The 24,194-nt window shown below is 38.8% G+C and overlaps 1 protein-coding gene across 2 annotated transcripts in view; it reads right to left on the bottom strand.

Moving 5' to 3' along the window:
- Window positions 1–24,194, bottom strand: part of tspan15 (tetraspanin 15) — a 50,378-nt gene that overhangs the window by 9,079 nt on the left and 17,105 nt on the right. For both annotated transcript variants that reach the window (XM_088334851.1, XM_088334852.1), the window contains exon 6: window positions 6,645–6,695. In XM_088334851.1, coding sequence (XP_088190977.1) covers window positions 6,645–6,695 — 51 coding nt within the window. The remainder of the gene's footprint in view (window positions 1–6,644; window positions 6,696–24,194) is intronic.

The following is a 24,194-nucleotide window of genomic DNA, read 5'->3' as shown; positions in this document are numbered from 1 at the left end:
CTCCACATATAGGCCCGGTATTGCAGTACCTCCGGGAACGGCGCATGAATATAATATTGTGAATGTGCTTAATTGCTGTTGAGATTGTCATGATTGTTTTCTGTTTTTAGTGTCAATAAATTTGTTCAAACCTCAGACCAAAAATAATCGACTTTGGCCTGGACGGATCTATTGACACTAACAAAGATGTTATATAATGAAATTGTGAATATGCTTGTTTGCTATTAAGATTTTCGAGAAGGGTTGTTCAAACCTCACATTGTGCTTGCTGTTAAAAAAGACAAATTGAAATATAATATTGTGAATGTGCTTAATTGCTGTTGAGATTGTCATGATTGTTTTCTGTTATTAGTGTCAATAAATTTGTTCAAACCAAAAAAAAATTCGTTATATAACGAAATCGTGAATATGCTTGATTGTTATTAAGATTTTCGAGAAGGGTTGTGCAAACCTCACATTGTGTTTGCTGTTAAACGTCATATTGAAATATAATATTGTGAATGTGCTTAATTGCGGTTGAGATTGTCAAGATTGTTTTCTGTTATTAGTGTCAATAAATTTGTTCAAACCATCGCAATTATCGCAGGAAGGCATTAAGGCTAGGATCTTAGCTTGGCCTTTTGGCTGAGAGTAAGAGTCCCAGCTCCTAGGCTTTGTAGCGTATTATGAACTGACCGATAACGGATAATGGATAATGAACAAAGAAGATAGAACAATAACGCTTAAAAAATCCCTCCCCAGTTTCTTTGCCCTTTGGTTAGGACATTGACTCAGTTCGTTGACTGGGAGCAAGTGTCTCGGTCAATTGGCTTTGAAATGAATCATGAATTGATTATTAATAGGTAGGGGACGATTGATGAAGGATATATATCAATAAATTTATACAAAATCCCCCCGTCAACAGAGTAGTTCATTCAAATAACATCCATTATATAAGGTGGGCGCATGCGGCTAATACAGTATACTGGTGCGGCTTGTGTATGTACTAAGTCGGTTTTCCTCTCGAAATGTGGTGGGTGCGGCTTATAATCAGGTGCGTCTTATAAATCTTGAATTTACGGTACTTGTTCAATGCCAGATGTTTTTCTCAAATTGGAAGCAAATTTTTGCCATTTTGACTCACTTTTTAAGGCCTTCAGAAAACTGTTCTATAGCAGTATAGCAGCGGTCGGGAACCTACAGTATGGCTCATGAGACATGTATGGCTCTTTTCAGGAGTATTCTGGCTCGGAGATAAAATTAAGTTTGTGCAAATATTTAATTTATTGTTACATACGGAGGCAATTTTCGCACGTGCGGAGCAAAGACAATACCGGCTGTGCAAAGAGTTCCAATCAATATATAGCGCAAAATCCTGACAGTTATATGGAAGTTCATTAAACATTCTGTGTTCATTGATGAAACACTAAGATAAAAAGCAATAGAATAAACCGTTAACACCCATAAGCACTAGCAAAGAACCCAGTGAAATTTGATGCGGTGAGCGGCAAGAATGGGCTGAGATACACACAGCGCACACACTCCTCCCCTCAGCCAGTGCCGTCTGCACTGATGGTAAATACCTTGGTTTTTGCAGTATTTTGTGAAATTTGTACTAAATACCTTCTTTTAAAATCTTTATTTAGGACAAAATGAGCCAACACAGGAGACAAATTTTAAGTGTTTTTTTTCTATATAGATATAGGGGTACAGACGCTGGTATTATTCTTATTTCATAAATTTTGTCTAATCATCAAACATAGTGAAATAAGATGTGCTAAGAATTGGATTTTGTCTGGAGTGAAAAAAAAATATTTTTAGCTTTTATGGCTCCTACAATACATGAATAGGACATTTGAAAAAGAAAGCTTGCACTCTCATCTTTTCATGAGAAAATGTTGCTTTCTTGCTTTACCATTTCCAAGAAAACTTCTGAAAAAACACCCTTTTGTTGAAGGATGAACTTCAAACATAACTTTCACTTTGGTGCTATCTTTGCATTTACTTTTAGTCATTCATGTTTTTATTTTTGAAGAAATCATTTTTTCCATCTAGTTATTTATCCATTTAAACATATAAACACTGGTATATACTGTAGACACAAATATATACGAAACGCAAAGTTGTTACCGGTCAAAGAGCCTTTAAAACGTAACAAAAGCATAGGACATAACGTAATTGCCACAAAGTTTGTTTTTCAACAAAAATAGGAAAGCCTTCTGGTGATGCAATGCTTAATGTACAACGTGATACTCAAAACTTTGGAACAAATCAGTTTTCCCGCAGTGATTTAGGATCTGGTATCAGTATTGTCACAGGCTACAGCTATATTGTACGATGTCGAAAGGGGTGGCGACCCTTAGCCCTGGAGCCTAAGGAGCTGTGGTTTTTACCCACTCTTCCTGAAATAGCCAAAAACCTAGTCTAAAGCCGAGTACTCCAGACGCCGGTTATAGGCGAAAGTGATGGGACAAAGCCTCTGGGACCCCCATCGCCAAAAAGGGAGGAAACCTCGGAGCAACCGGGTCAAGCCAGGTTGGGAGCTAACACGTAGCGGCGGTGCTGAGGTGTCGCCTCCTGGCTCTTCACCCTCTTGGTTGAATCTGAGGTGGTCGATCCGAGTGGGCGCCTGGAACGTCACCTCTCTCCGTGAAGACTCCCGTGTACCTCTCCTATCTCAAGGGCTAGCCCGGCTGGGTGTTGCTGTTGCTGCCCTTTCTGAGGTTAGAAGGCCATACTCAGGTGAGATCGGCAGTGGTGGCTACACCTAGTACTGGTCTGGCCGAGGAGACTGTCCCCATAACGAGGGGGTGGCAGTGGCCCAAGGTCTGGTCTCCTAGTTTCAGGAAATTTCACCCGTCTGTGAGCGTATTATGCGACTGAGACTTGCCCACTCCGTGTAGTCAGTTGTGTATATAGGTCACCGGGCTCAAATCTGGAAACCTTCACAAACTGGGCTGAAAAAACATATTCAACAATAGGCACCAAAACATTATTCATCTGTGGAGATTTCAACATCGATCTAATGAATCCAAAAAAACATAAAAACATTGATGACTATATTAATAAAATGTACAGTATGAGTTTGTACCCAACTATATTAAGACCTAGTAGATTCACTTCACACAGTGCAACACTCATTGACAATATATTTACAAATATGGAATTTACAAATGTCAGCGGATTACTCGTTTGTGATATTTCTGATCTACTGGTATTTACAGTGTATGATGAAAAGGTTACTAGACAAGAATCAACTAAGGATTATGTCTACAAACGAGTTAGAACTGAAGAGACTATCACTCTATAATGACTTAGTTAAACAAAACTAGAATGCTATATATGGTACAGATGATGTGGATCGTGCGTTTGACATATTTTTGGAAATATTCACCAACAAATATAACAAAAATTGCCCGATGAGACACACTAATATTAAGAATAAATCTGTTAACCATCCATGGATAACTAAGGGTTTATATAATGCTTGTAGGAAAAAAAAAAACACCTTGTATAGATAATTAATTAAACTAAGAACTCAGGAAGCCGAATCCCGATATAAAACGTATATAAACAAATTGACAGGAATATTAAAAGCGAGCAAGAAATTATGCTATACCAATTTATTACATCATAACAAAAGTAATATTAAAGGTATTTGGGATATATTAAATAGTATAATAAAAGGAAAGTATGTAAGTAAGGCATAACCAAACTATTTTGTAGATAAGAAAAGTGAAAATTATAATTTAAATCAAGTCGTGGAGAATTTCAATAGTTATTTTGTAAATGTTGGACCAGTGCTCGCTGCAAATATCCCAGAGTGCAGTGGTAAGCAATTTGAGTCACTGATAAAAATGAACTCCAAGACCATGTTTTTATCTGGGGTTACGGAAAAATAAATCTTAGACGTGGTTAACAACTGTAAAAACAAAACGTCTATGGATTGTTTTGACATCTATATGATATTAGTTAAGCAAATTATAAATAGCATTGTGAAACCATTGACCTACATCTGTAACCATTTCTAACAGGCAAATTTCTAAATTAAATGAAAATAGCAAAAGTTATACCTATATACAAAAATGGAAACAAGCACATTTTAACAAACTATAGACCAGTATCTCTGCTTCCTCAGTTCTCTAAAATGTTAGAGAGACTTTACAATAATAGACTAGAACAATTTGTAGATAAACATAAATTGATTAATGAAAATCAATATGGTTTTAGAGCAAACAGATCAGCAAAAGTTATTTGACGGGGAGAAAGCAATATGTAAAAATGGGAGAGTTGTCATCTGAATACTTGGACATCTGTTGTGGAATACCACAGGGTTCTATCCTGGGCCCAAAGTTATTTAATTTATATATTAACGATATTTTTAATGTTTCAAAACTATTGAAGATAGTAATATTTGCAGACGACACTAACATTTTCTATTCAAATGATGACTATATTGATTTGGTAACCTGTATTATTCGTGAACTAATTAACCTAAAAGCATGGATGGATATAAATAAATTATCTTTAAATTTAAATAAAACCAAAGTACTATTCTTTGGTAATCGCAAGGCAAAACAAGATTTAGAAGTAAAAATGGATTGTGTTGCAAAAGACATTGTATCAGAAATTAAGTTTTTAAGGGGCATAATAGACAATAAATTAAGTTGGAAAACACACATCAGACACATACAAACTAAGGTATCTAAAAGCATTTCAATAATTAATAAAGCCACACTTGTTTTAAATTAGAATGCATTGTATTTATTATATTGTTCTCTAGTTCTGCCATATTTAACATATTGTGCAGAAGTCTGAGGTAATAATTACAAAAGTTCACTACAGCACCTTTTTATCCTTAAAAACGTGCAATAAAAACCATACACAGGGTAGGATATCGTGATCATACTAATAATCTATTCATGCAGTCCAAATTATTAAAATTGGATGATTTAGTAAAATTTTCACTTCACAACTGTTATTTAAGGTCAACAAAAACATAGTGTCAGAAAACATCCAAAAATTATTCACTCGGAAAGAGGGAAATTATAACTTAAGGGGCTGTAGTAAATTCAAAATCCCAAAGGTGAGAACAACCAGGAAAAGTATGTGTGTGTGTCTGTGTGTGGAGTCAAACTTTGGAATAATTTACAAGATAAGATCAAACAATGTCCAACTATTCATGTGTTCAAATTTACTGTAAATACAAAAAAAGCATTACTGGCGAAATACAGGGATGAAGAAAAAGGGATATGAGTGAGATCGGAAATACTGTGTTTAAAACTATGGTTAACTTGTTGTCATTGTTGCTATTATATCAGTACTGATATCATAAATATTATGTTCATTTTTATTGTTGTTATTGTCATTGGTGCCGCGGTGACGTTTGGTGGCTGGGAGCATTGTGGGGTTGAGGGATGGGTATTGCGCAGATTGGTGTATAAAATATGTGATTATTGTAGTTATTATAATTATTGATATCTGACCTACTGGACTGTCTCAGAAAATTAGAATATTGTGATAAAGTTCTTTATTTTCTGTAATGCAATTAAAAAAACAAAAATGTCATACATTCTGGATTCATTACACATCAACTAAACTATTTCAAGCCTTTTATTATTTGAATATTGCTGATTTTGGCTTACAGGTGAAAAAAACTCAAAAATCCTATTTCAAAATATTAGAATACTTCCTCAGACCAAGTAAAAAAATAATTTTATAACAGCAAAACTAAATCAAACATTTGAAAATGTCCATCGATGCACTCAGTACTTGGTTGGGAATCCTTTTGCACGGATTACTGCATCAATCCGGCGTGGCATGGAGGCAATCAGCCTGTGCATTTGTAGGTCTGTAGACTTCAATACAATCACTTGCACTTCCAGGGCAAGATACAACTTGTGTTGGTCCTTACGGTTTGGCAAAGCGCGACCAGAGCTCCTCAATGCCTCTCGGCTTTGCGTCAAGCCATGGGTTGAGGATTGCTGGGTCATGGTTCCAAAGGCCGGCTTCCAGACGCTGGTCTTGGTATTCCAATGACGGCGTCACAAAGAAAGAGATCGATCACATTCGCATAGACGGGCGGTGGAGATGGACCCAAAACTGTAGGATATTAAGAAGTGCGCAGTTCTACAACTGTGACCACAGGCTACCAATTAGACACTGCGATTCAGGACCCCTAGGTGGCGGCTCATCGGTCGTCCAAGGCCGGATGTCTCCTACCTGGCGATCCTGACGTTGCTCATGCGTTTGCCAGCAAGCTTGCAGAAACATTGGCAGGAGCCGCTAACGCTGATGACCCGGAACAGGAGTGGAACTCCCTTAAAACCTGCTTTCTGGATGCTGCTAATGATTGCATTCTAAGCCTCCAGGGAAATCTCGGGATTGCATCTTCGAAGAAACTGAAGCTTCTTTGATGTGTGGACAAAGCTATGATCAAAGCCATTCCTGCCATGTAACAGTGATTTATGATGCTGAAATCATTACAAGAGGTGTACTGTTTAGCAGAGCCAAACTCTTTATACCATATTTTCAAATAAAACAACCAAAAAATATTTTGACCTTTTGGCACTAGGGGACAATGCTTTTGAAAAGTTTATATGTCATGGCGCAGAATTAGTTAAAATGTTTTTTTTTTTTTAAATGGTCTCATTTATCAGGCTTACCTGTTGTTCCAACACCTTGTAGCCACACAATGTGTTTGCCACTTCTTTTGGCTGTAGAGAAATGAAACAAGGTAGAAATTTGAAACATTATACATGAATGCGACTTAATGGAAATATACACCGTCAGTCTCAAATATTTGAATCAATATCCCTTTGAAGAGCTCCTACAAGCTGACCATCTGGCATTAGGTAGGGTAAAGGATGTACATTTTTTCACAAATCAGTTGGGAGAATGAGGAATCTCCAGGCATAGTATTATCAATTAAGCATTTCAATTGGGTCCAGCATGCCTACCCAAAGAGCAGCTGTGCACCCTTTCCATGGGAAAACGTGTGCAAGGCCCAGATTGCACAAACAGATGGGGTGAATTTCAGTGTGGCATGACTTTAATTTATCACTTTGCGTACGGGAATAAAACAACACAAGCGATGAGAGAGGTTGAGGAACTAATGGCCTTAGGTTTATACTTGCACTCTTCAAGGTGTGGTGCGGCTATTGCAATGTGTTTATTCAAACCAGTGGCGGCAAGATAATAAGAAAAACTTCGAAAAAACCTTTACCCTACATCTTATCTTTAATGCTTGAGATACTTTGGGGTATTACTACATGATCTGTTTGATGGCATACAAGACAAAGTGAAACACAGATTGTAAACTTGAGACCAATTGTAAGTCCCGTATTTTCACGACTATGAGGCGCATCCCCCAAAATAGTTTTGTCATATATTTTCCATAAATAAGGCGCACCGGACAATAAGGCACTACAGTGGGAATGTCAACTAAACCGTCAGTTCAGTCAAACTTTTTAACCCCATAACCTTCCGACGGCTCGCAAAGAAGCAAATACGTGTCTCAGACACGTACGGACACTGTCTTTACAATGTCACCAATCACTCAAATGCGTCATTCCACATATCATTAGGAAGGTCGAACTCTAGGGATTCAAGAAATGCCAACCATTTCTTAGTTTCTATTTTTTTTTCCGCTGGCAACTGTGTGGACAGCAAAGTAAGAATTTTATTGTGCAGGGAATCGTGGTTCTTTACTGTGCATATGACAATAAACACTTTAAATTGAATAAAATTTAACAATAGACTCATCACAGAAACATCACGATCAGTCTGAACAAGACACTGGGAAAATATAAAGCTGGGGTAGCTCACTAAAGTCGTCTTGCAGCCATCATGTTCAATAATATTATGCAATCATGGTCCCCTTACATCTGTGAGTGTAGTAAATCCAACCATGTAAAATATTTCAAAAGCGGTAGTGGAAGCAGTGAAAAGGAAAGCAAATGATGAATGGTGTCAAAAGATAGGAGTGAACTTTGAAGAAAGGAAAAAAGTTCTCTGGAAAGAAGTGAAAGAGTAAGAAAGAGCAAGTCTGTAAAAGAAGAGAAAGTGAAAGATAAGGACAGTAGTTTCCTGGTTAGGGCCCAGTCATACAGCCGTTTGCGTCTGTATCGCGGGTAAAATTTTGAGTTTTTTTACGCCCGTGATGGAAAATGCACAAAATTGGCCAAACCGCTGTTCATCGGTGGTATGCCTGCAAAACAGACGCCGGCGACGGTTCCGCTTCCTCATCGCGTCATTTCCGCGTCATTTTCTCGTGTGGACCACGGGTATAAAAGCTCCCGAGCCGGTGTTGTGCCCAAATCCGACTCCTATGCAAAATCCTCCCCCCTCGCGTGAACGCGCATTCTGCTGCGATCGCTTTTGTTGGAAGCGTGCATTGACGTTGGTGACTTTTTCATCCGCGTTAACAAACGCATTTTGTAGAATACGATCGCACTTTATTGTTTAAATAAACGCGTTATATAGACTAGGATCTCCCAATTGTTATAATTAGCTCGCTTTATTGTTTTAATAAGCGTTTTATATAGAACACGATCGCTTTTGTTGGAAGCGCAGCAGAATGCGCGTTCACGCGAGGGGGGGAGGTTTTATATATGGTGTGCATTACCGTTCGATTACGTTTACAACAAAAACAAAGACGGAATGGTTTAAGTTGTATTACATTCCCAACAAATGCAAGACGAAGTGGTTTGGGTTATATGTTCGCCATTACATTCCCTAAAAGTGATATAAAAGTGAGATAAAACGAGGTAAAAGTGGTTGTAGTAGCAGGGATGCATTTCTCGGCATAACACCGGGCTGTAGAAATCATAACCGCTCAAGACACAGTCCCGTGAAGATCAAGATTTTAAGCTATGGCACCGAAGAAGCCAATATGTTATTATTGTAATAGTTTTTCATTTTGATTTTATTATCTTGTTATGAAATGAAAATAAATGTCAAGAAATAAAAATGGATTAAGACGTGTGCTCGGCAAATCACGCTGTATATACGCGGAGAAAGGCGTTTGACCGTCACACGCGTACCACACTAATTTCACGTAATAACACCGCAATACAGGCGCAGAACATGCTATTACCATGCTCCACCCACGATTACCCGCTGAAATTTCCCGTCCTACCCATGTGTAACCACGCCCTGGCCGCGGCCAGAGCACGTCGTTCCGCGTCATTTCCGCGTCATTACCTCGTGTGCTGCCCGCGGTTAACATGTGCTCAAAGTTTTGAGCAGCTCAAAACTTTTTCGCACGGCCAATCATCAACATGGCGGCGCATGGATGCATGCTTGCGGCTAGTTGCTCTCCAGCTAATCTTCTATTTATTGCCGTTCTCTTGTCTTTTTTGCTTTCACTTTTGGACACATGTGTGGCCAAAAACACTTACAGTAGGGACGAACTTATTGGGTTGGGTGGGCGTCTAAATTTCGACTTTTCGGGCACTTTTTATACCGCCTATGATATACCGAGCGAACTTCAAAGAGATCCGGCATCCTTGTGGACCGCTATTCCTCTTAATAAACGACGACAACGGCGCCGTAAGGACAGAAAACAGAAGCGTGGTTGCCGTGCAGGTAGATGTGTGAAGCGTGCGAAGTCTAAGCAGCAAGATGGACGCGAGGATGTAACTAATTCCACCATTCATTCCTCGCCGGACAACCGAAGCTTTACACTCAGCGCACACGAAAAGCAACGACCGCGGCATCTTTTGAAGATCTCGACAAAGACTACAAAGAGTTCAGCTAAGTCAAATAAATCAGCAAAGCTAAAATTTGGTCTGTTAAATATTAGTTCGCTTGCTTCAAAAGCTTTACTTGTTGATCATTATTCGTGATTATAAACTTAACTGTATGGGTCTTTGTGAAACTTGGTTACGCCCGGATGAGTATTTAGCGCTAAATTATGCTTCTCCCTCAGACTACGAGAGTAGCCATGTAGCACGCACGTTGAAAAAGGGTGGCGGTGTCGCGCTCATTTCTGAAAAAACGCTCAAATTTAATCCTCGTACCTCTAATAATTACAAGGCGTTTGAGGCTCTTGTGATGCGGTCCTCTCTATTGTCAATTTATGTAATAACTATCTATCGCGCACCTGGGCCATACACAACTTTCTTAGACAAATTTGCTGAACTTTTGTCTGAACTAGTAACCTATGCAGACAAAATTATAATTATGGGGGACTTTAACATTCATATGAACTCCCCACTCAGTTCACTCACTATTGCGTTTAAGTCTCTAATTGATGCATTTGGTTTTAATCAACTGGTTGATTTGCCAACCCATAAAGATGGGAACACGCTAGACTTGATTCTGACTCGAGGCGTTTTAACCTCAAACATTATGGTGTTACCGTGTACTACCGTTATCTCGGATCATTATTTAGTTACATTTGAGGTGCTAGCTAAATGTAGTGTTAAAAAAGCTGAAGGATTTAGCGGACGCAATATAAGCACTGGCACAGTTTCTGAGCTCTTTGAACTCCTTCCTGGAGCAGTTGCGTCCTTTCCTTCATACAATGGCTCGATTGACTCACTCTTGAATGAGTTCAATACCACCCTGACTAGTGTCCTGGATTCAATAGCGCCCATGAAGCTAAAATCACGTCCTAAAAGACGCACGCCTTGGTTTACTGATGAAACTAGAACCCTTAAACAAGAATGCAGGAAATTGGAAAGAAAATGGCGCACTACCAAGCTTGAGGTTTTCCATCAAACATGGTGTGACAGCTTGTTAAAGTATAAAGCGGCCCTTGCCTCTGCAAAATTGGCCTATCTTTCGAAGGTGATTGCGTCTCAAAAGAACAATCCCAAAGCCCTTTTTGACACTGTAGCATCGCTTACAAGGCAACAGACTACTGCAGATAGTTCGACGCACTCTGCTCATGACTTAATGGTCTTCTTTACTAAGAAGATTCAATGCATACAGGAAGAAATTGCTAAAGAAATTATTAACACCACACATACTAAAGGTCTGAAATCTACAGATGCACGACAGGGTGGCTGTCCTGGGAAATTGTCCCGTTTTAGTGAACTGTCACTTGATGATCTCAAACAGGTGGTGAATGCGGCTAAACCGACAACTTGCCAGTTCGACCCGCTCCCAGGTTCACTTATTAAAAGTCTTTTTGGTGTCCTTGGACCTTCAGTTCTAAATATTATAAACATATCACTCTCCTCAGGTGTAGTTCCAGCAGCTTTTAAGTCCGCCGTTATCAAACCCACACTGAAACGACCCAACCTTGATCCAGAAATCTTAAGTAATGACAGACCTGTGTCAAACCTACCTTTCCTCTCTAAAGTACTCGAAAAAGTAGTGGCACAGCAGGTGAATGCTTTCATATCCGAGAATAACCTTTTTGAATCCATGCAATCAGGATTCAGTGCTAACCACTCTACTGAGACAGCTCTGATCAAGGTAACAAATTATCTCCTACTGGCAATGGATTCTGGTGCTTCATCACTTTTGCTGCTGCTGGATCTTAGTGCTGCTTTTGACACAGTGCACCACAATTTCTTACTAGAACGGTTGGAAAAATGGATTGGTCTCTCAGGAACCGTCCTCTCGTGGTTCAGATCCTACCTCTCAGATAGGACGCACTGTGTTAAAAATGGTGAAATGACATCTGAGCCCTTTAATGTTACCTGCGGTGTTCCGCAGGGTTCAGTGCTTGGCCCCCTTCTTTTCAGTATTTACATGCTTCCATTAGGTGATATTATTCGCAAGTACAATATCAGCTTCCACTGCTACGCAGACGACACTCAACTATATCTTCCGTTGGAGGAATCTCCCACACTAAACTGTGGAAATTTGGAGGCCTGCCTCATTGAGATAAAAGAGTGGATGTCACTCAATTTCTTGCGTCTTAACTCTGAAAAGACCGAAATGTTAGTCATTGGTCCATCTAAATGCCGTGATATATTCTCAAAAACTGCTGTGAACATTGACAAATGTCACATCACACAGAGTGACTCAGTTAAAAATTTAGGTGTCATATTTGACCCTGATCTATCCTTTGAAATGCATGTAAAGAAAATTACTAGAACCGCTTTCTTCCATCTTCGTAACATTGCTAAAATCCGTTCAATACTGTCTCAGTCTGATGCGGAAATTATAATTCATGTGTTTGTCACCTCCCGTCTCGATTACTGTAATGCACTACTCTCTGGTCTCCCGAAGTCTAGAATCAAGTCACTTCAGCTGGTACAAAATGCCGCAGCGAGGCTTTTAACTAGGACAAAAAAGTACGATCACATAACACCAATTTTGGCTAACCTGCATTGGCTCCCAGTTAGCCATAGATGTGATTTCAAGGTTCTCTTAGTATTGTACAAAATCATACATGGACTTTTCAGATTCAGATTCAGATCTACTTTATTGTCATTCTAGTACACGTGTATACAGACGAAATGTCGATGCATCTGACCCCCACAGTTTCCTTGAATGTACAGATATAAATAAAGTTGTATTGTAATTGGCTACGTATAGTATTTTACCATAGTGCCGATAGTGCAAGAAGAGTAGCTAACCAGATGTGCAAAATGGGCAGTCAGGTTAACAAGTCAGGTACACAGTAACATTAACACTGTAACAATAACGCTGTAATTACCATAGTGCAGAGAGCAATGTGCAATGAGTGGCAAGCTATAAAAAACTGCCAGTAGTGCAAAAAGTCAGATTAGCAGCCGTTTAGATTTAAGTTAACTATATGTTAGATTGACCATTTAACAGTCTAATGGCCAGGGGGACTAGACTATTGCGGAGCCTGGTGGTCCTGCACCGCACACTGCAGAACCTCTTCCCAGAGGCTAGCAGAGTGAACAGTCCATGATGGGGGTGAGAGGGGTCCCGGGTAATGTTCTTAGCATGGGATAGGCAGCGCTTCTGGCCAATGTCCTGAATGGAGGGAAGTGTAGTCCCGATTATTTTCTCTGCTGTCCTCGTTACCCTCCTCACACTACCCCAGTCGGTAGCGCTGCAGCCTCCACACCACACAGAGATACAGCTGGTCAGGATACTCTCTATGGTGCCCCTGTAGAATGTGATGAGGGAGGGTGGGGGCAGGTGGGCTCTCCTCATCCTCCGCAGGAAGTACAGGCGCTGCTGTGCCCTCTTAACCAGTGATGCAGTGTTCACGGACCAGGTGAGTTTGTTTGTAATGTGCACCCCTAGGAACTTGATACTGCTGACAACCTCCACAGCCTTGTTGTTGATACAAAGTGGGGCATGGTTGGGCTGGTTTTTCCTAAAGTCGACAATGATCTCTTTAGTTTTGTCAACAACATTCAGGACTTGCTCCCTCTTATCTTTCAGATCTGATTTGCCCCTACGTCCCGGTCCGAAGCCTACGATCTGAGAGTGCCGGTCTTCTGGTGATCCCAAGAGCAAAGAAGTGTTCTGCTGGTTCAAGAGCGTTCTCCATCCGGGCACCGGTGCTGTGGAATGCTCTTCCCCCTGAGATCCGATCTGCAACCTCAGTGGAAATGTTTAAATCTAAACTTAAAACTCACTTCTACACCATAGCATATGAATAACCTACTCTTCTCGTCGGCTGAAAAATAGTCTGTGTAATATAGTGTGGTGATCTGTGAAGCCCTTTGAGACTCTTCGTGATTTAGGGCTATACAAATAAAAATGACTTGACTTGACTTGACTTGATTCAGCCGCAAACGGCTGTGTGACCGGGCCCTTAGTGGTAGTGCAGTCAGGACGAGATGGGCAGAGTATTTTGAGGAGTTACTAAATGTGGAGGGTAGAGAAGTGAGAGTCAAGGCTATTTGTGGTATGGGGGAGAATGCCCGTGTTGGGTGATTTAAATGTGAAGCCTGTGGAAACATGGGAGGTGCAAGAGGCAGTGAAAGAAATGAAAGGGGGGAAGGCGCCTGGGTTGGATGGTTGTACTGCTGAATGCTTGAATAAAGGTGGCACAGCTATGATTGACTGGTTAGTATGCTTGTTGAATGTATGCTTTTTAAGTGGTGTGGTTCCTGTTGATTGCTGTAGTGCATGTGTGGTGCCATTGTATAAGGGTAAAGGTGATAAGTATGAATGTAGCAATTCGAGAGGTATCAGTTTGTTGTCTGTGCCGGGTAAGCTGTATGGGAGAGTCTTGATTAAGAGAGTCAGAGAAAGAACGGATGAGGCGGTGATGGAGGAGCAGAGTGGTTTCAGGAAAGGAAGAGGATGTGTGGATCAAGTGTTTGCAGTACGACAGGTGTAAGAGAAATATTTTGCAAAAGTGAAGGATGTTTATTTGGCTTTCATGGACTTAGAAAAGGCGTATGACAGAGTTAAGGCCCCCCAATAGTTCTAAGGGACGACGGAGTCCACTGAAAAACAGTTAAATTCCGTGGGTAGCGGTCTACCGAAAAAGATAATATATTCCTGTTTTCAGTTCAAAATTGGAAAATTAAGGACTGGAGAGACGAGGAAAAATACAATTGAGTGAATTGGAATAGATTAATTTGAGATGAAGGCATTTTTATACAAAAATTTTGAAAAATCATTAATACTGTATTTTCCGCACTGAAAGGCGCATCCAAAAGTCTTAATTTTTTTCAAAAGCTGACCATGCGCCTTATAACACAGTGCGCCTTATATATGGCTCAATATTAAATTTGCAAGGTCTCGCAACTTACGCAACAGCCGCCGACTCGATTTTACCCCGAACCTGGAGTAGTCCGCGGTGTATGCTGGGATTTATATACCGGCGTTTCATTGGCTAACCAATGTGTCAATCTTCATTTGAATTGATCACTATTGGCTGAAGTTATTCGGAGCCTCAGATTGGTTAGATGGCCAAAACAAACCCTGCAATCGGCCGAAAAAGATGTGTTAATCATCCGTTAAATCGATCGCTATTGGCTGAAGTTATTCGGAGCCTCGGATTGGCTAGAGGGCCAAAACAAACCCTGCAATTGGCCGAAAAAGATGTGTTAATCATCCGTTAAATCGATCGCTATTGGCTGAAGTTATTCGGAGCCTCGGATTGGCTAGATGGCCAAAACAAACCCTGCAATCGGCCGAGTTTAGCAATGGCGTAGCAAGCTTGCTAAAGTACGCCATAAAGAAACATGTTTCATTAGTCTGTATTTGTAAATATTCTACTCTCCTGGATTTACTTCACTCACGGTTGTAAGAAGACCATGATTGCGTATCATTATTGAACGTGAGAACTTAGGTGAGTTATGCGGCTTTATATTTTCCCAGTATCTTGTTTTAGAACGATCTTGATGTTGCTGTGATGAGTTGAGTGAATTCAACTCAATTCCAAGTGTTTATTGTCATATGCACAGTAAAGTTGTGAGCGAAAAAAAAAATAGAAACATAGAAATGTTTGGCATTTCTTGAATCCCAAGACTTTAACCTTCCAAATGATATTTGAAATGACGCATTTAAGTGACATCGTACGGACACCGCATCCGCACGTGTCTACGACACGTATTTGCTTCTTTGCAAGCTTTGGGAATGTTAAGGGGGTAATCAGTTTGACTGAATCATCTGACTGTTTTGTCGACGTTCCCATTGTAGCGCCTTATAATCCGGTGCGGCTTATCTATGGAAGATATAGGACCAAAAATATTTTTTTGGGGTGCGCCCTATAACCCGGTGCGCCCTATAGTGCGGAAAATACGGTAAATACTTCAGTCTAAAAATTATGGAATGAAAATGTATTGATTGGAATACAAATAATTAAGATGACTTGTTGCAGATCAAGAAACGTCATTTACACATTGAATAGGTGAAGCTAAAGTAGATTTACTTGGTTTGAAGGAAAAATTAAGTGGGAGATTATACGTCGTTTTCGCATTATATTGGTGAGCTAAGGAGCCAGTGTGAGAGGGCGCGTAAGAAAAGGAAAGAAAAATGTAAAGGGAAAAGGTTAATTAAATAAAAAATAATTTGTTGGGTAAGTATGAAACACAACACATTATATGGTGTTTTTGGAGGTCCTCATGTTATAGTTACAAAATAGGTTAACATATTGTGACAACGAAATTGGGCATGACACTCCAGTTTCAAGCGAGGTAAAGGAACAGAGAAGATAAGGTTAGAGTTATAATTCACACAATATTTACACAAGAAATATCGGCATGTAGGATGTGCCATACAGTTTGGTATTGTAAGGTTTGTGCAATATGCATTTGGTGCAAAAATAGTCATCATAGTGCAAAGAATTGTCAACATTGTGCAAGAAACATATAGCAGTATTTTTATAGATAAGCTACAAAAATAAAAGAATATTATTACAATATCTAATTGAAGGCAAATAAACATGGACATTACATAATGTTTTGCTTTAGAATAAGAAGAGACATACAATACATACACAAATTATATTATAGAAAAAGATGCTGGGCACAGTGGTAAACAAATTCATCAAAGAAATGTTTCCACAATTGGGTCAGAGTTAAACCTCTCGGGTTTAATCCAGCCATTCATATGCAGTTAACCACAAAGGAAAAAGAAATGCAATGGCAAAGTATTACAATAATAAAAATTCTACTACAAAAATACTAGAAATACTAAAACACTATACTATTTCATTGTCGCAATAAGAAATATTACAGACTACAGAAATATTACTATGGAACTATCATGATAATACTACCATGGGAATACTGTAAAATTTGATTTTACAGTAAAATTGTTGCACTAACGCTGCTTTATAAGTTTTAGAGATGTGGTTCATGTCTCATTTTGACTTCTCTTAAAAAAAAAAAAAAGACTTAACCTTCGCTCGACAACAATCACCACCAACAATGACGTAATCTCGACGCGACAAGATCTCGTTAGCCAAGATCGGCATGCAGAAAAATAAAAACTCAAACCACAAAACCAAAACAACGATGAAAAGTTTGGAGTGCAGTAAATCCTTGTTAAAGAGTAATTGGGTAATAATGACTATTTGGTGGCAAAAAAGTTGCATCCGCAGCAAAAATGATGCGTCTAGGACACAGGTATGTGGGCAAACGAAAACACTGAGTGTATAATACAAGATAATTATACAGAATAGTTTAAAAAGAAAGAATATGTAAACAACAAGACTAATCATTTCTCATTGAACATGCGAATAGCGAAAGGGTAAAAACTTTTAAGACGTGTAGTTTTGCTCCTAATAAAGCAAAGAAGGTGACTGGAAACCGTCCATAGTTTTAGTGTCCATCTTCTCATTCATTCGTAAATGGACAAATTCGAAAGAGGCGTACTACGTAAATATATTATTTCCTTAGTTTTTCTCATAGTCAATAACAGATTACCCTCAATAAAAAAATGCACACCAAAGAGCAGGTGATCTGAATTGTTTAGAATAATCACAATTTTGAAATATGTTTGAAAATAACACCATATTAACACAGAAAAGAAAATTTGAGACTAGAAATCATTAATAACGTAGCTTAAGCTATTTCAGTCACTGAATGAAATGGGTTTTCTTTTCTTTTTTAAAAAAAGGGGGGAAAAAAAAGTATTAATAGTCGGGCCAGATCATGTTAATTTGTATAGCCTTAATAACAAGGGATCTCGAAGGGATGCATAAAACTAAAGACTATTGCATAGACCAAATACTATTGCACAGAATAAAGATTATGATAATATAAATGCGAGTCAACAATAAAATTCATAAGTGACAAGTATGCATTGTTTTATATTGAATCAATAAGAAAAGATTGATTATGATTATAGAGGGAGGAAAAGACAATTAAAAAGTTTTGACATTGAGTTCGATTTGACATTTTTGATGTTTAGATAGTGTGAGGGTTTGGAATTTTGATGAGTTTAGCCCAAAGGACAAGATCCTTTGGGAGGACAATTGATTCCACACTGATTTTATTTTTAGAATGAGTGTGTTACGATTGACAAATGATAAATAAATATGTAACAAATGCTGACTTATGGTTTGGTTAAGTTAAAAGGAAACAGTGTCTATGGAAAAGAGCATTTTTAGAAGACAATGAGAAACAGATTGATCAATCCTGGAAAGGATCATAGGAATTTAAAAATAACAGATAATTTGATTTCTAGACAGATCATGATAATTCAAAAATATAATTGCACGGGAAATAAATGGATAGAAATTGATTAAACTAAGATAATGTCTACTAGTACTTTAATTTAGAGAAAAATTTAGGCTATTGAATAATCCAGCTAATTCACTAAAACATCCCAGTACGTAAGCACCATAAAATTAATGAGACTAAGTGCCACTGAGTTCCACAAAAGACTTTTTTTTTTTTTTTAAATCAATGCACTCTCCAAAGGGCATATCAACCTGTCAAAAAGGGGGCATGGACAAAATGTTATTTGCTGTGATGGGGAACACAGTTGAGAAAAATTAACAAAGACATCCATTCATCCATTGTCTGTGCCGCTTATCAACAGCGAGGTCACAGGGGTGATGGAGCACACCCCAGCTGCGCCTATCAACAGCGAGGTCACGGGGGTGATTGAGCACACCCCAGCTGCTTTTCAGACAGCTAACAGGAGATACCTGGACTGGTTGTCAGTGGAACTGACAAAAAGACAGTTATTTCGTTTTTGACATGGACACATTTTGAAAAAGTGCTTTTGATGGGCCAAGAGCAACATTCAAATGGTGAATGTACTGTGGAACACACAAATCAAAACCTGGAACACAAGAACATTCAAGAATACGTCTGCTTGAAGTTATATAGAGTCTTGTTAATACAAAGTGTATAAGTACACAAGGAAGATTGACAAATTTATCTTGCAAAATTATGAATACCATCTTATTTCACTTGTATTCATAAAAGTTGAACTGAGTTTTTAACTCAGTTGGGGGGAAATTTTGAGACACGTGAAATGTTTTTGGTCAGAATTCAGTAAAAAAAAAAAGTTTAAATCTAGTTTTGTCCGCAATTGATGACAAATTGTCTTCTGAATAAGCTCTCCATATAACTGTTTTTTGAAATTCAAATTATGAAGTTTTGGACGGATAGAAAAATATTACACACAGAAAGAATATGCTATAATATAAAACAATTCAAATGTTTGTCAAATAGCTTAACAATAATCAATTAGAATGACCATACACCATTAGAGTATCGCCCACATTGAAAACATTTTTGGATGGTATTTTTCATTTTGGCAAAGTCATTCACTTTGAGCGTGAATTACCTGCTTTCTTTGTAAAATACTGTTATTTTGAACAAATTTACTTACTGAAAAGATGATGCATCGGTTATGATTTTTACAAAATGCAAAACAAAGAGTGAATCATAACAGTAAAAGCGTTTTAATTGGCTAAGTTGATGATTTAACAATCTACTCTGGTCATCTGCCTCGAGGGGGATGGCCAACAGCAAGATAACATGATAAGAAGGAAATAGAAGGTACACACAGAATTTTTGGACAATGACCAATACACAAAAAAAGAACACTCAATCACTCAAATCAGGGTGAGTGATTCTGACAAGGATAATGGTTAAACGGATTCAGTGACTGGAATTAGTAAAATAAAAAGCAAAATTTGAGATTTAGAACTAACAATTTAAAAAATAAATTGTTTCCTTGATTTGGAGTTTTGGGATATAATGCTCAAAATGGATATGGCAACTTATAGTGGGGATTTTGCCTTCACTTATAATAAATATAAAGATAATTTAAGAAAATATACGAATCTATATAAATAAATGAATTAGTTTTTCAAGTTAAATTGAGCCACAGGAAGTGTCTCAACAGGGGGAATACAATATGGTTAGCATAAACTATTAAAAGATTTTTTTTTAAGTCTATTTCTATCTTTCTATATTTTTCTCTCTATATCTATTTCTCTCTATCTGTTTCTCTCATCCACAGAGGAGACAGTGACCCCTGCTGATCAGATGCTGGTAAAACAAAAATGCCTGGTCCAGTCCACCCTGGAATGGCCCTTCTGCTCATCGCCCCTACGGCTATCGGGGTGCCTGGATTACCAGGGACAAAGCAGGGGGATGAAAATGAGACGAACATCGATCCCCTAGCCACTATGAAGATCCGAGCGGGTAAGGCCAGTCGGGCCCCTGCTTACATCGACGCCCAAAAACTCCGGACAACATTATTTAGAAGACTGGTGGTCGTAAAAGTACCAAAATAAGACCCCAACTCCAAAAACAGTGAGAAGAAAGGAGATCGGTTCGACTTCTGCTACTGTTTTATTGAAATCTTTGGACATTAAAGGCTGCATTACTACATCAGCTCTCACACATCACACAATTGCACAAGTCTCATATACTTACACTAGGGGGATGCACGATAAACATCATAGTTACTGGTCTAATCAAAAATAGCACCGATTAATTGATTGATTCTTTGATTGACATTTTTTTTGTTTATTCTCTGTTTAACAAACACTAGGTTCAAATGCTGTATCAACAGCTTTTGACAGTTGAGATAACAGAAGAAAAAAAAAGGTGTTTTCACATTCATCAGATCATGTAACGAACGTATTATGACAAGGTATTTACATTTAAAAGAAAATACATCTTATCACTCAAAGAGGATTTTTCTGATGCGTTTCGACATTAGGTTTCAAACTTAATGAAGGATCAATCTTGGTAACAGGCGATATTTTAACAATGCTTTTGATTTAGTTTTTATTTCTGAAGTAAGACATCCACACATTTTATCGATGTGGCTGTCATATTTGCTAGAATTTAAAATTCAATATTTTTCTTAATGAAAAAGGGTTTTGAAGGTTTGTTTATGCATACCATTTTTGAAAAATTGGCACCAGGCAATCGTATTCTAATCTGTTGCCTAACTAGCGATGCTACTGTTTCAAAAAGGTTTTTGGGGTTCTTTTCATTTTAACTGGAGATTTGTTTTCACTTTTGAAAAAAATGAACCACACTAAAAAAATAAGCTTTCTTTTTTGTTGTTGTTGCTCGTGTTAGTTGTCCAATTTTTGTTTGTTTGTTTGTTTTTGTTTTATCCTCTGTTTTTCCAGGAAAAGACATTCCTGGGAGGAGAGGATTTTTTTTTCCCTTTTTGAAGGTCTTTGCCTCTCCATGAAATTACCAATCTGATGTTCTCTTTTATAATGTTCTTTGAAATTCACAACAAGGGGGAAAATGTTAAGTTGGCTGTTTTTGGTTGTGTATTTCTCAGACTTCCATGCTATGAAATTAACCTGTTTTTATATTCCTAATATAAAAACAATCATCACACATGTACACATAGTCACGTTTCAAAGATCAGTCTAATTCCATTATTTGTAAATACGTTTCTCAATTTTATTTCATTTTAATGTGAAGTCGCGCTTATGTGTGACTTCATTTCCTGTTTATGTGTGAAATCAATAAACCACGCCTACTGACCGGATGTTTTCAGTTTAGCCTGGGCGGCCAGCGAGCAGGTTGGGCTGGGATATCCACGAAGTAGATTTAAAACTTCAATAAGTGTTTTAATCTGAATAATTCTGCCAACAGAGAGTTTATATCTTGTATATCTCTCACATATGGACTGGGTGAAAAGTTTTTGTGTGAACAGCAGAGCATGTGTAAGAAGTAGGGAGTGCGACAAGTGAGTGGTTCCCTGTGTTGACTGGTCTGAGACAGGGGTGTGTTATGTCACCATTGCTGTTTAATGTGTACATGGATGGTGTGGTGAGAGAGGTGAATGCAAGAGTATTTGGCAGAGGTATAGAGAAGATGGATAACAGTGGAACAGTGTGGCAGGTGAGTCTTTTGTTTGCAGATGACACAGCGCTTGTGGCTGATTCTGAGGAAACATTGAGAAGTTTGGTACTGGAGTTTGGAAGAGTGTGTGATAGTTTTATGTTATGTGTGAATGTTGGGAAGAGTAAGGTGATGAAGTGTTCACGTGATGTAGTGGGGTTGAAAGCTTTAGGTACTTGGGTTGTGATGTGGCTGCAGTTGGTGGAATGGTGTGCGAGGTATTGCACAGAGTGAATCAAGGAAGCAAGGTTTTGGGTGCTCTGAGAAGAGTGATAAGCAACAAGAGTATGAGTATGGATTTGAAGACGGGACTGTATGAGAGTGTGATTGTGCTGACTGTGTTGTATGGTGCAGAGACTTAGAGCCTGAACGCAGATTTGAGAAGGAAGTTAAATGTTTTTGAGATTAAGTGTTTGAGGAGTATGTTAGGAGCTATGTTCCCTCTATTTTTTCATGTATCCGGGCAAACACACAAGCTCCCTGAGCAAACTGAGGACTACTGTGAGCAACATCAGATATGCACGCTTCATTTTTAAATAAGTAATTTGGTCCACTTAAAAAAGACAAAAATCTTAAAAATGGGATGTGTAGATGTTATACAGTATGTGAGAGTCCTGCTTTGGCCATGGGAAGAGTCCTGCTTTGGCCTGGCAGAGGGTCCTGTGCTGTAAGATATGAGACATATACACAGTTTTGTAGTTAATATCATTTTCCTCCCTGTATTTAATATATATGACTAGCATTTTGTGCAGTGATATGTCTGTGCTCTCATCTACTATAAGGGTATGCCAGGGTACATCTTTAATATTGCACATAGTCTCATTTTGCACCTCATCGAGTTCTGAAATTCAAAGGCATAATTTTTGCTTCGCCAGCTTTCTGGTATACTCACATATTTTGCTATGTGATCGTGGATTTGTTGAGCTGACAGCATTGATGCAATCATTTGGATGGCAAGTAAAATATTGTCAATGAGAACTTTAACTTGTTCAGGGTCCGATTTTGTTTTGTGTGACAGCTCGTTCCTTTTCTCTCTGTCTTTTGCGCTCTCCCGCAATAATGTACTAATCCCCTGTCCCATCTTGAGTCTTTGTACAGTTTCAACAGCTTTTAAATGACTTTTATGCTGTACGTGACGCTTGAGATAGTCCAGCTTCCATTCAATCCACATTTTTCCCTGTGAAAACTCATTTGCTACTTTGGCATCGCTGCATGTTTTGCAGAGTAGACCTTTCTCACTTGAAAAAGAAAAAATCTCACCCAATTTCACCGCTTTTTCTTCCATTTGCACATACTCAGTCAACAATTCCAGCTTAAAATAACTGCTTTACATTTTTACTGAGGCTTGGTGATTGGATGTGTCGCTACCTGTTCGTTTCGTCATGATGCAGGGTTTATATTAGCATCTATTAACCCGCTAACTAACCTGCACAGCGCATATAGGCGGGGCCCAGAAGCAAGCACCGTCAATGCCATGATTGGCTTTGTACCGTAAGTGAACTGTAACGTATCATTACCTAGACACCTTTCACTCACTGAGTGAGAAACAAAAACACAATATTATTGGGCGAATTAATTAGATTAGATTAAGTCTAATATTAGATATGAATTAATACATTATGTTGATGTTGTTTATGCGCTGGATGGATTTTCTTGTGCGCTGAGAATGTGTGGTCAGTGCGCAATTGCGCACGCGCGCTTCTTAGAGGGAACATAGGTTAGGAGTGACAATATTGGATAGATTGAGAAATGAAATTGTGAGAGACAGAACTGGAGTAGTGGTGGAACTGAGTAAGCTTGTGGATAAGAGAATACTCAGTTGGTTTGGACACATGGAGAGGATGGATGAGGAGCGAATGTTGAAGAGGATCTACAGAGCAGAAGTAAATGGAAGGAGACCAAGAAAAAGGCCGCAATTGACGTGGATGGATGGTGTTATGAGTACACTGCAGAAACAGGTTTAAATATAGTGGAAGCTAGAGCTCTTGTTGGTGATAGGAATGAGTGGAGAGGTGTTGTGAAAGGATATTGGGATGTTGGACGCGCTCTAGTGTGAAGCACTGATACAAAGGAGAAAATGGACGTTCTCTACCGAACTGTGAGTGAACTGCAGCATGCTTACACCGAATGCATTTTTATTGCTGCTGGGGACTTTAACCAGGCCAACATGAACAGTTCTCCTGCATTTCCACCAGCATGTCGACTTTGCTACAAGAGGTAAGAACACATTGGACTTGGCCTATACAAATATCAGAAGAGCATACAGAGCAGCCCCCCGCCCCTTCCTTGGCTCATCAGATCACCTTTCTGTTATGCTAATTCCTGCATACAAGCCCCTGCTGACCAGAGAAAAACCTACAGTGAAGCAGGTGAGGGTCGACTGAGGGGGCAATAAAGGCACTGCAGGACTGCTTTGAATGCACAGATTGGGACATGTTTAAATCGACAAATTAAACATAGATGAGTACGCCATATCTGTGTCAGCCTACATCAGTAAATGCACAGAAGACGTCAGCAACACCAAAACCA

The sequence above is a fragment of the Urocampus carinirostris genome, chromosome 4, assembly GCF_059441175.1.
Source record: "Urocampus carinirostris isolate Australia breed hairy pipefish chromosome 4, RoL_Ucar_1.0, whole genome shotgun sequence".
NCBI classification, from domain to species: Eukaryota; Metazoa; Chordata; class Actinopteri; order Syngnathiformes; family Syngnathidae; genus Urocampus; species Urocampus carinirostris.
This window is presented reverse-complemented; position numbering and strand designations above follow the sequence as displayed.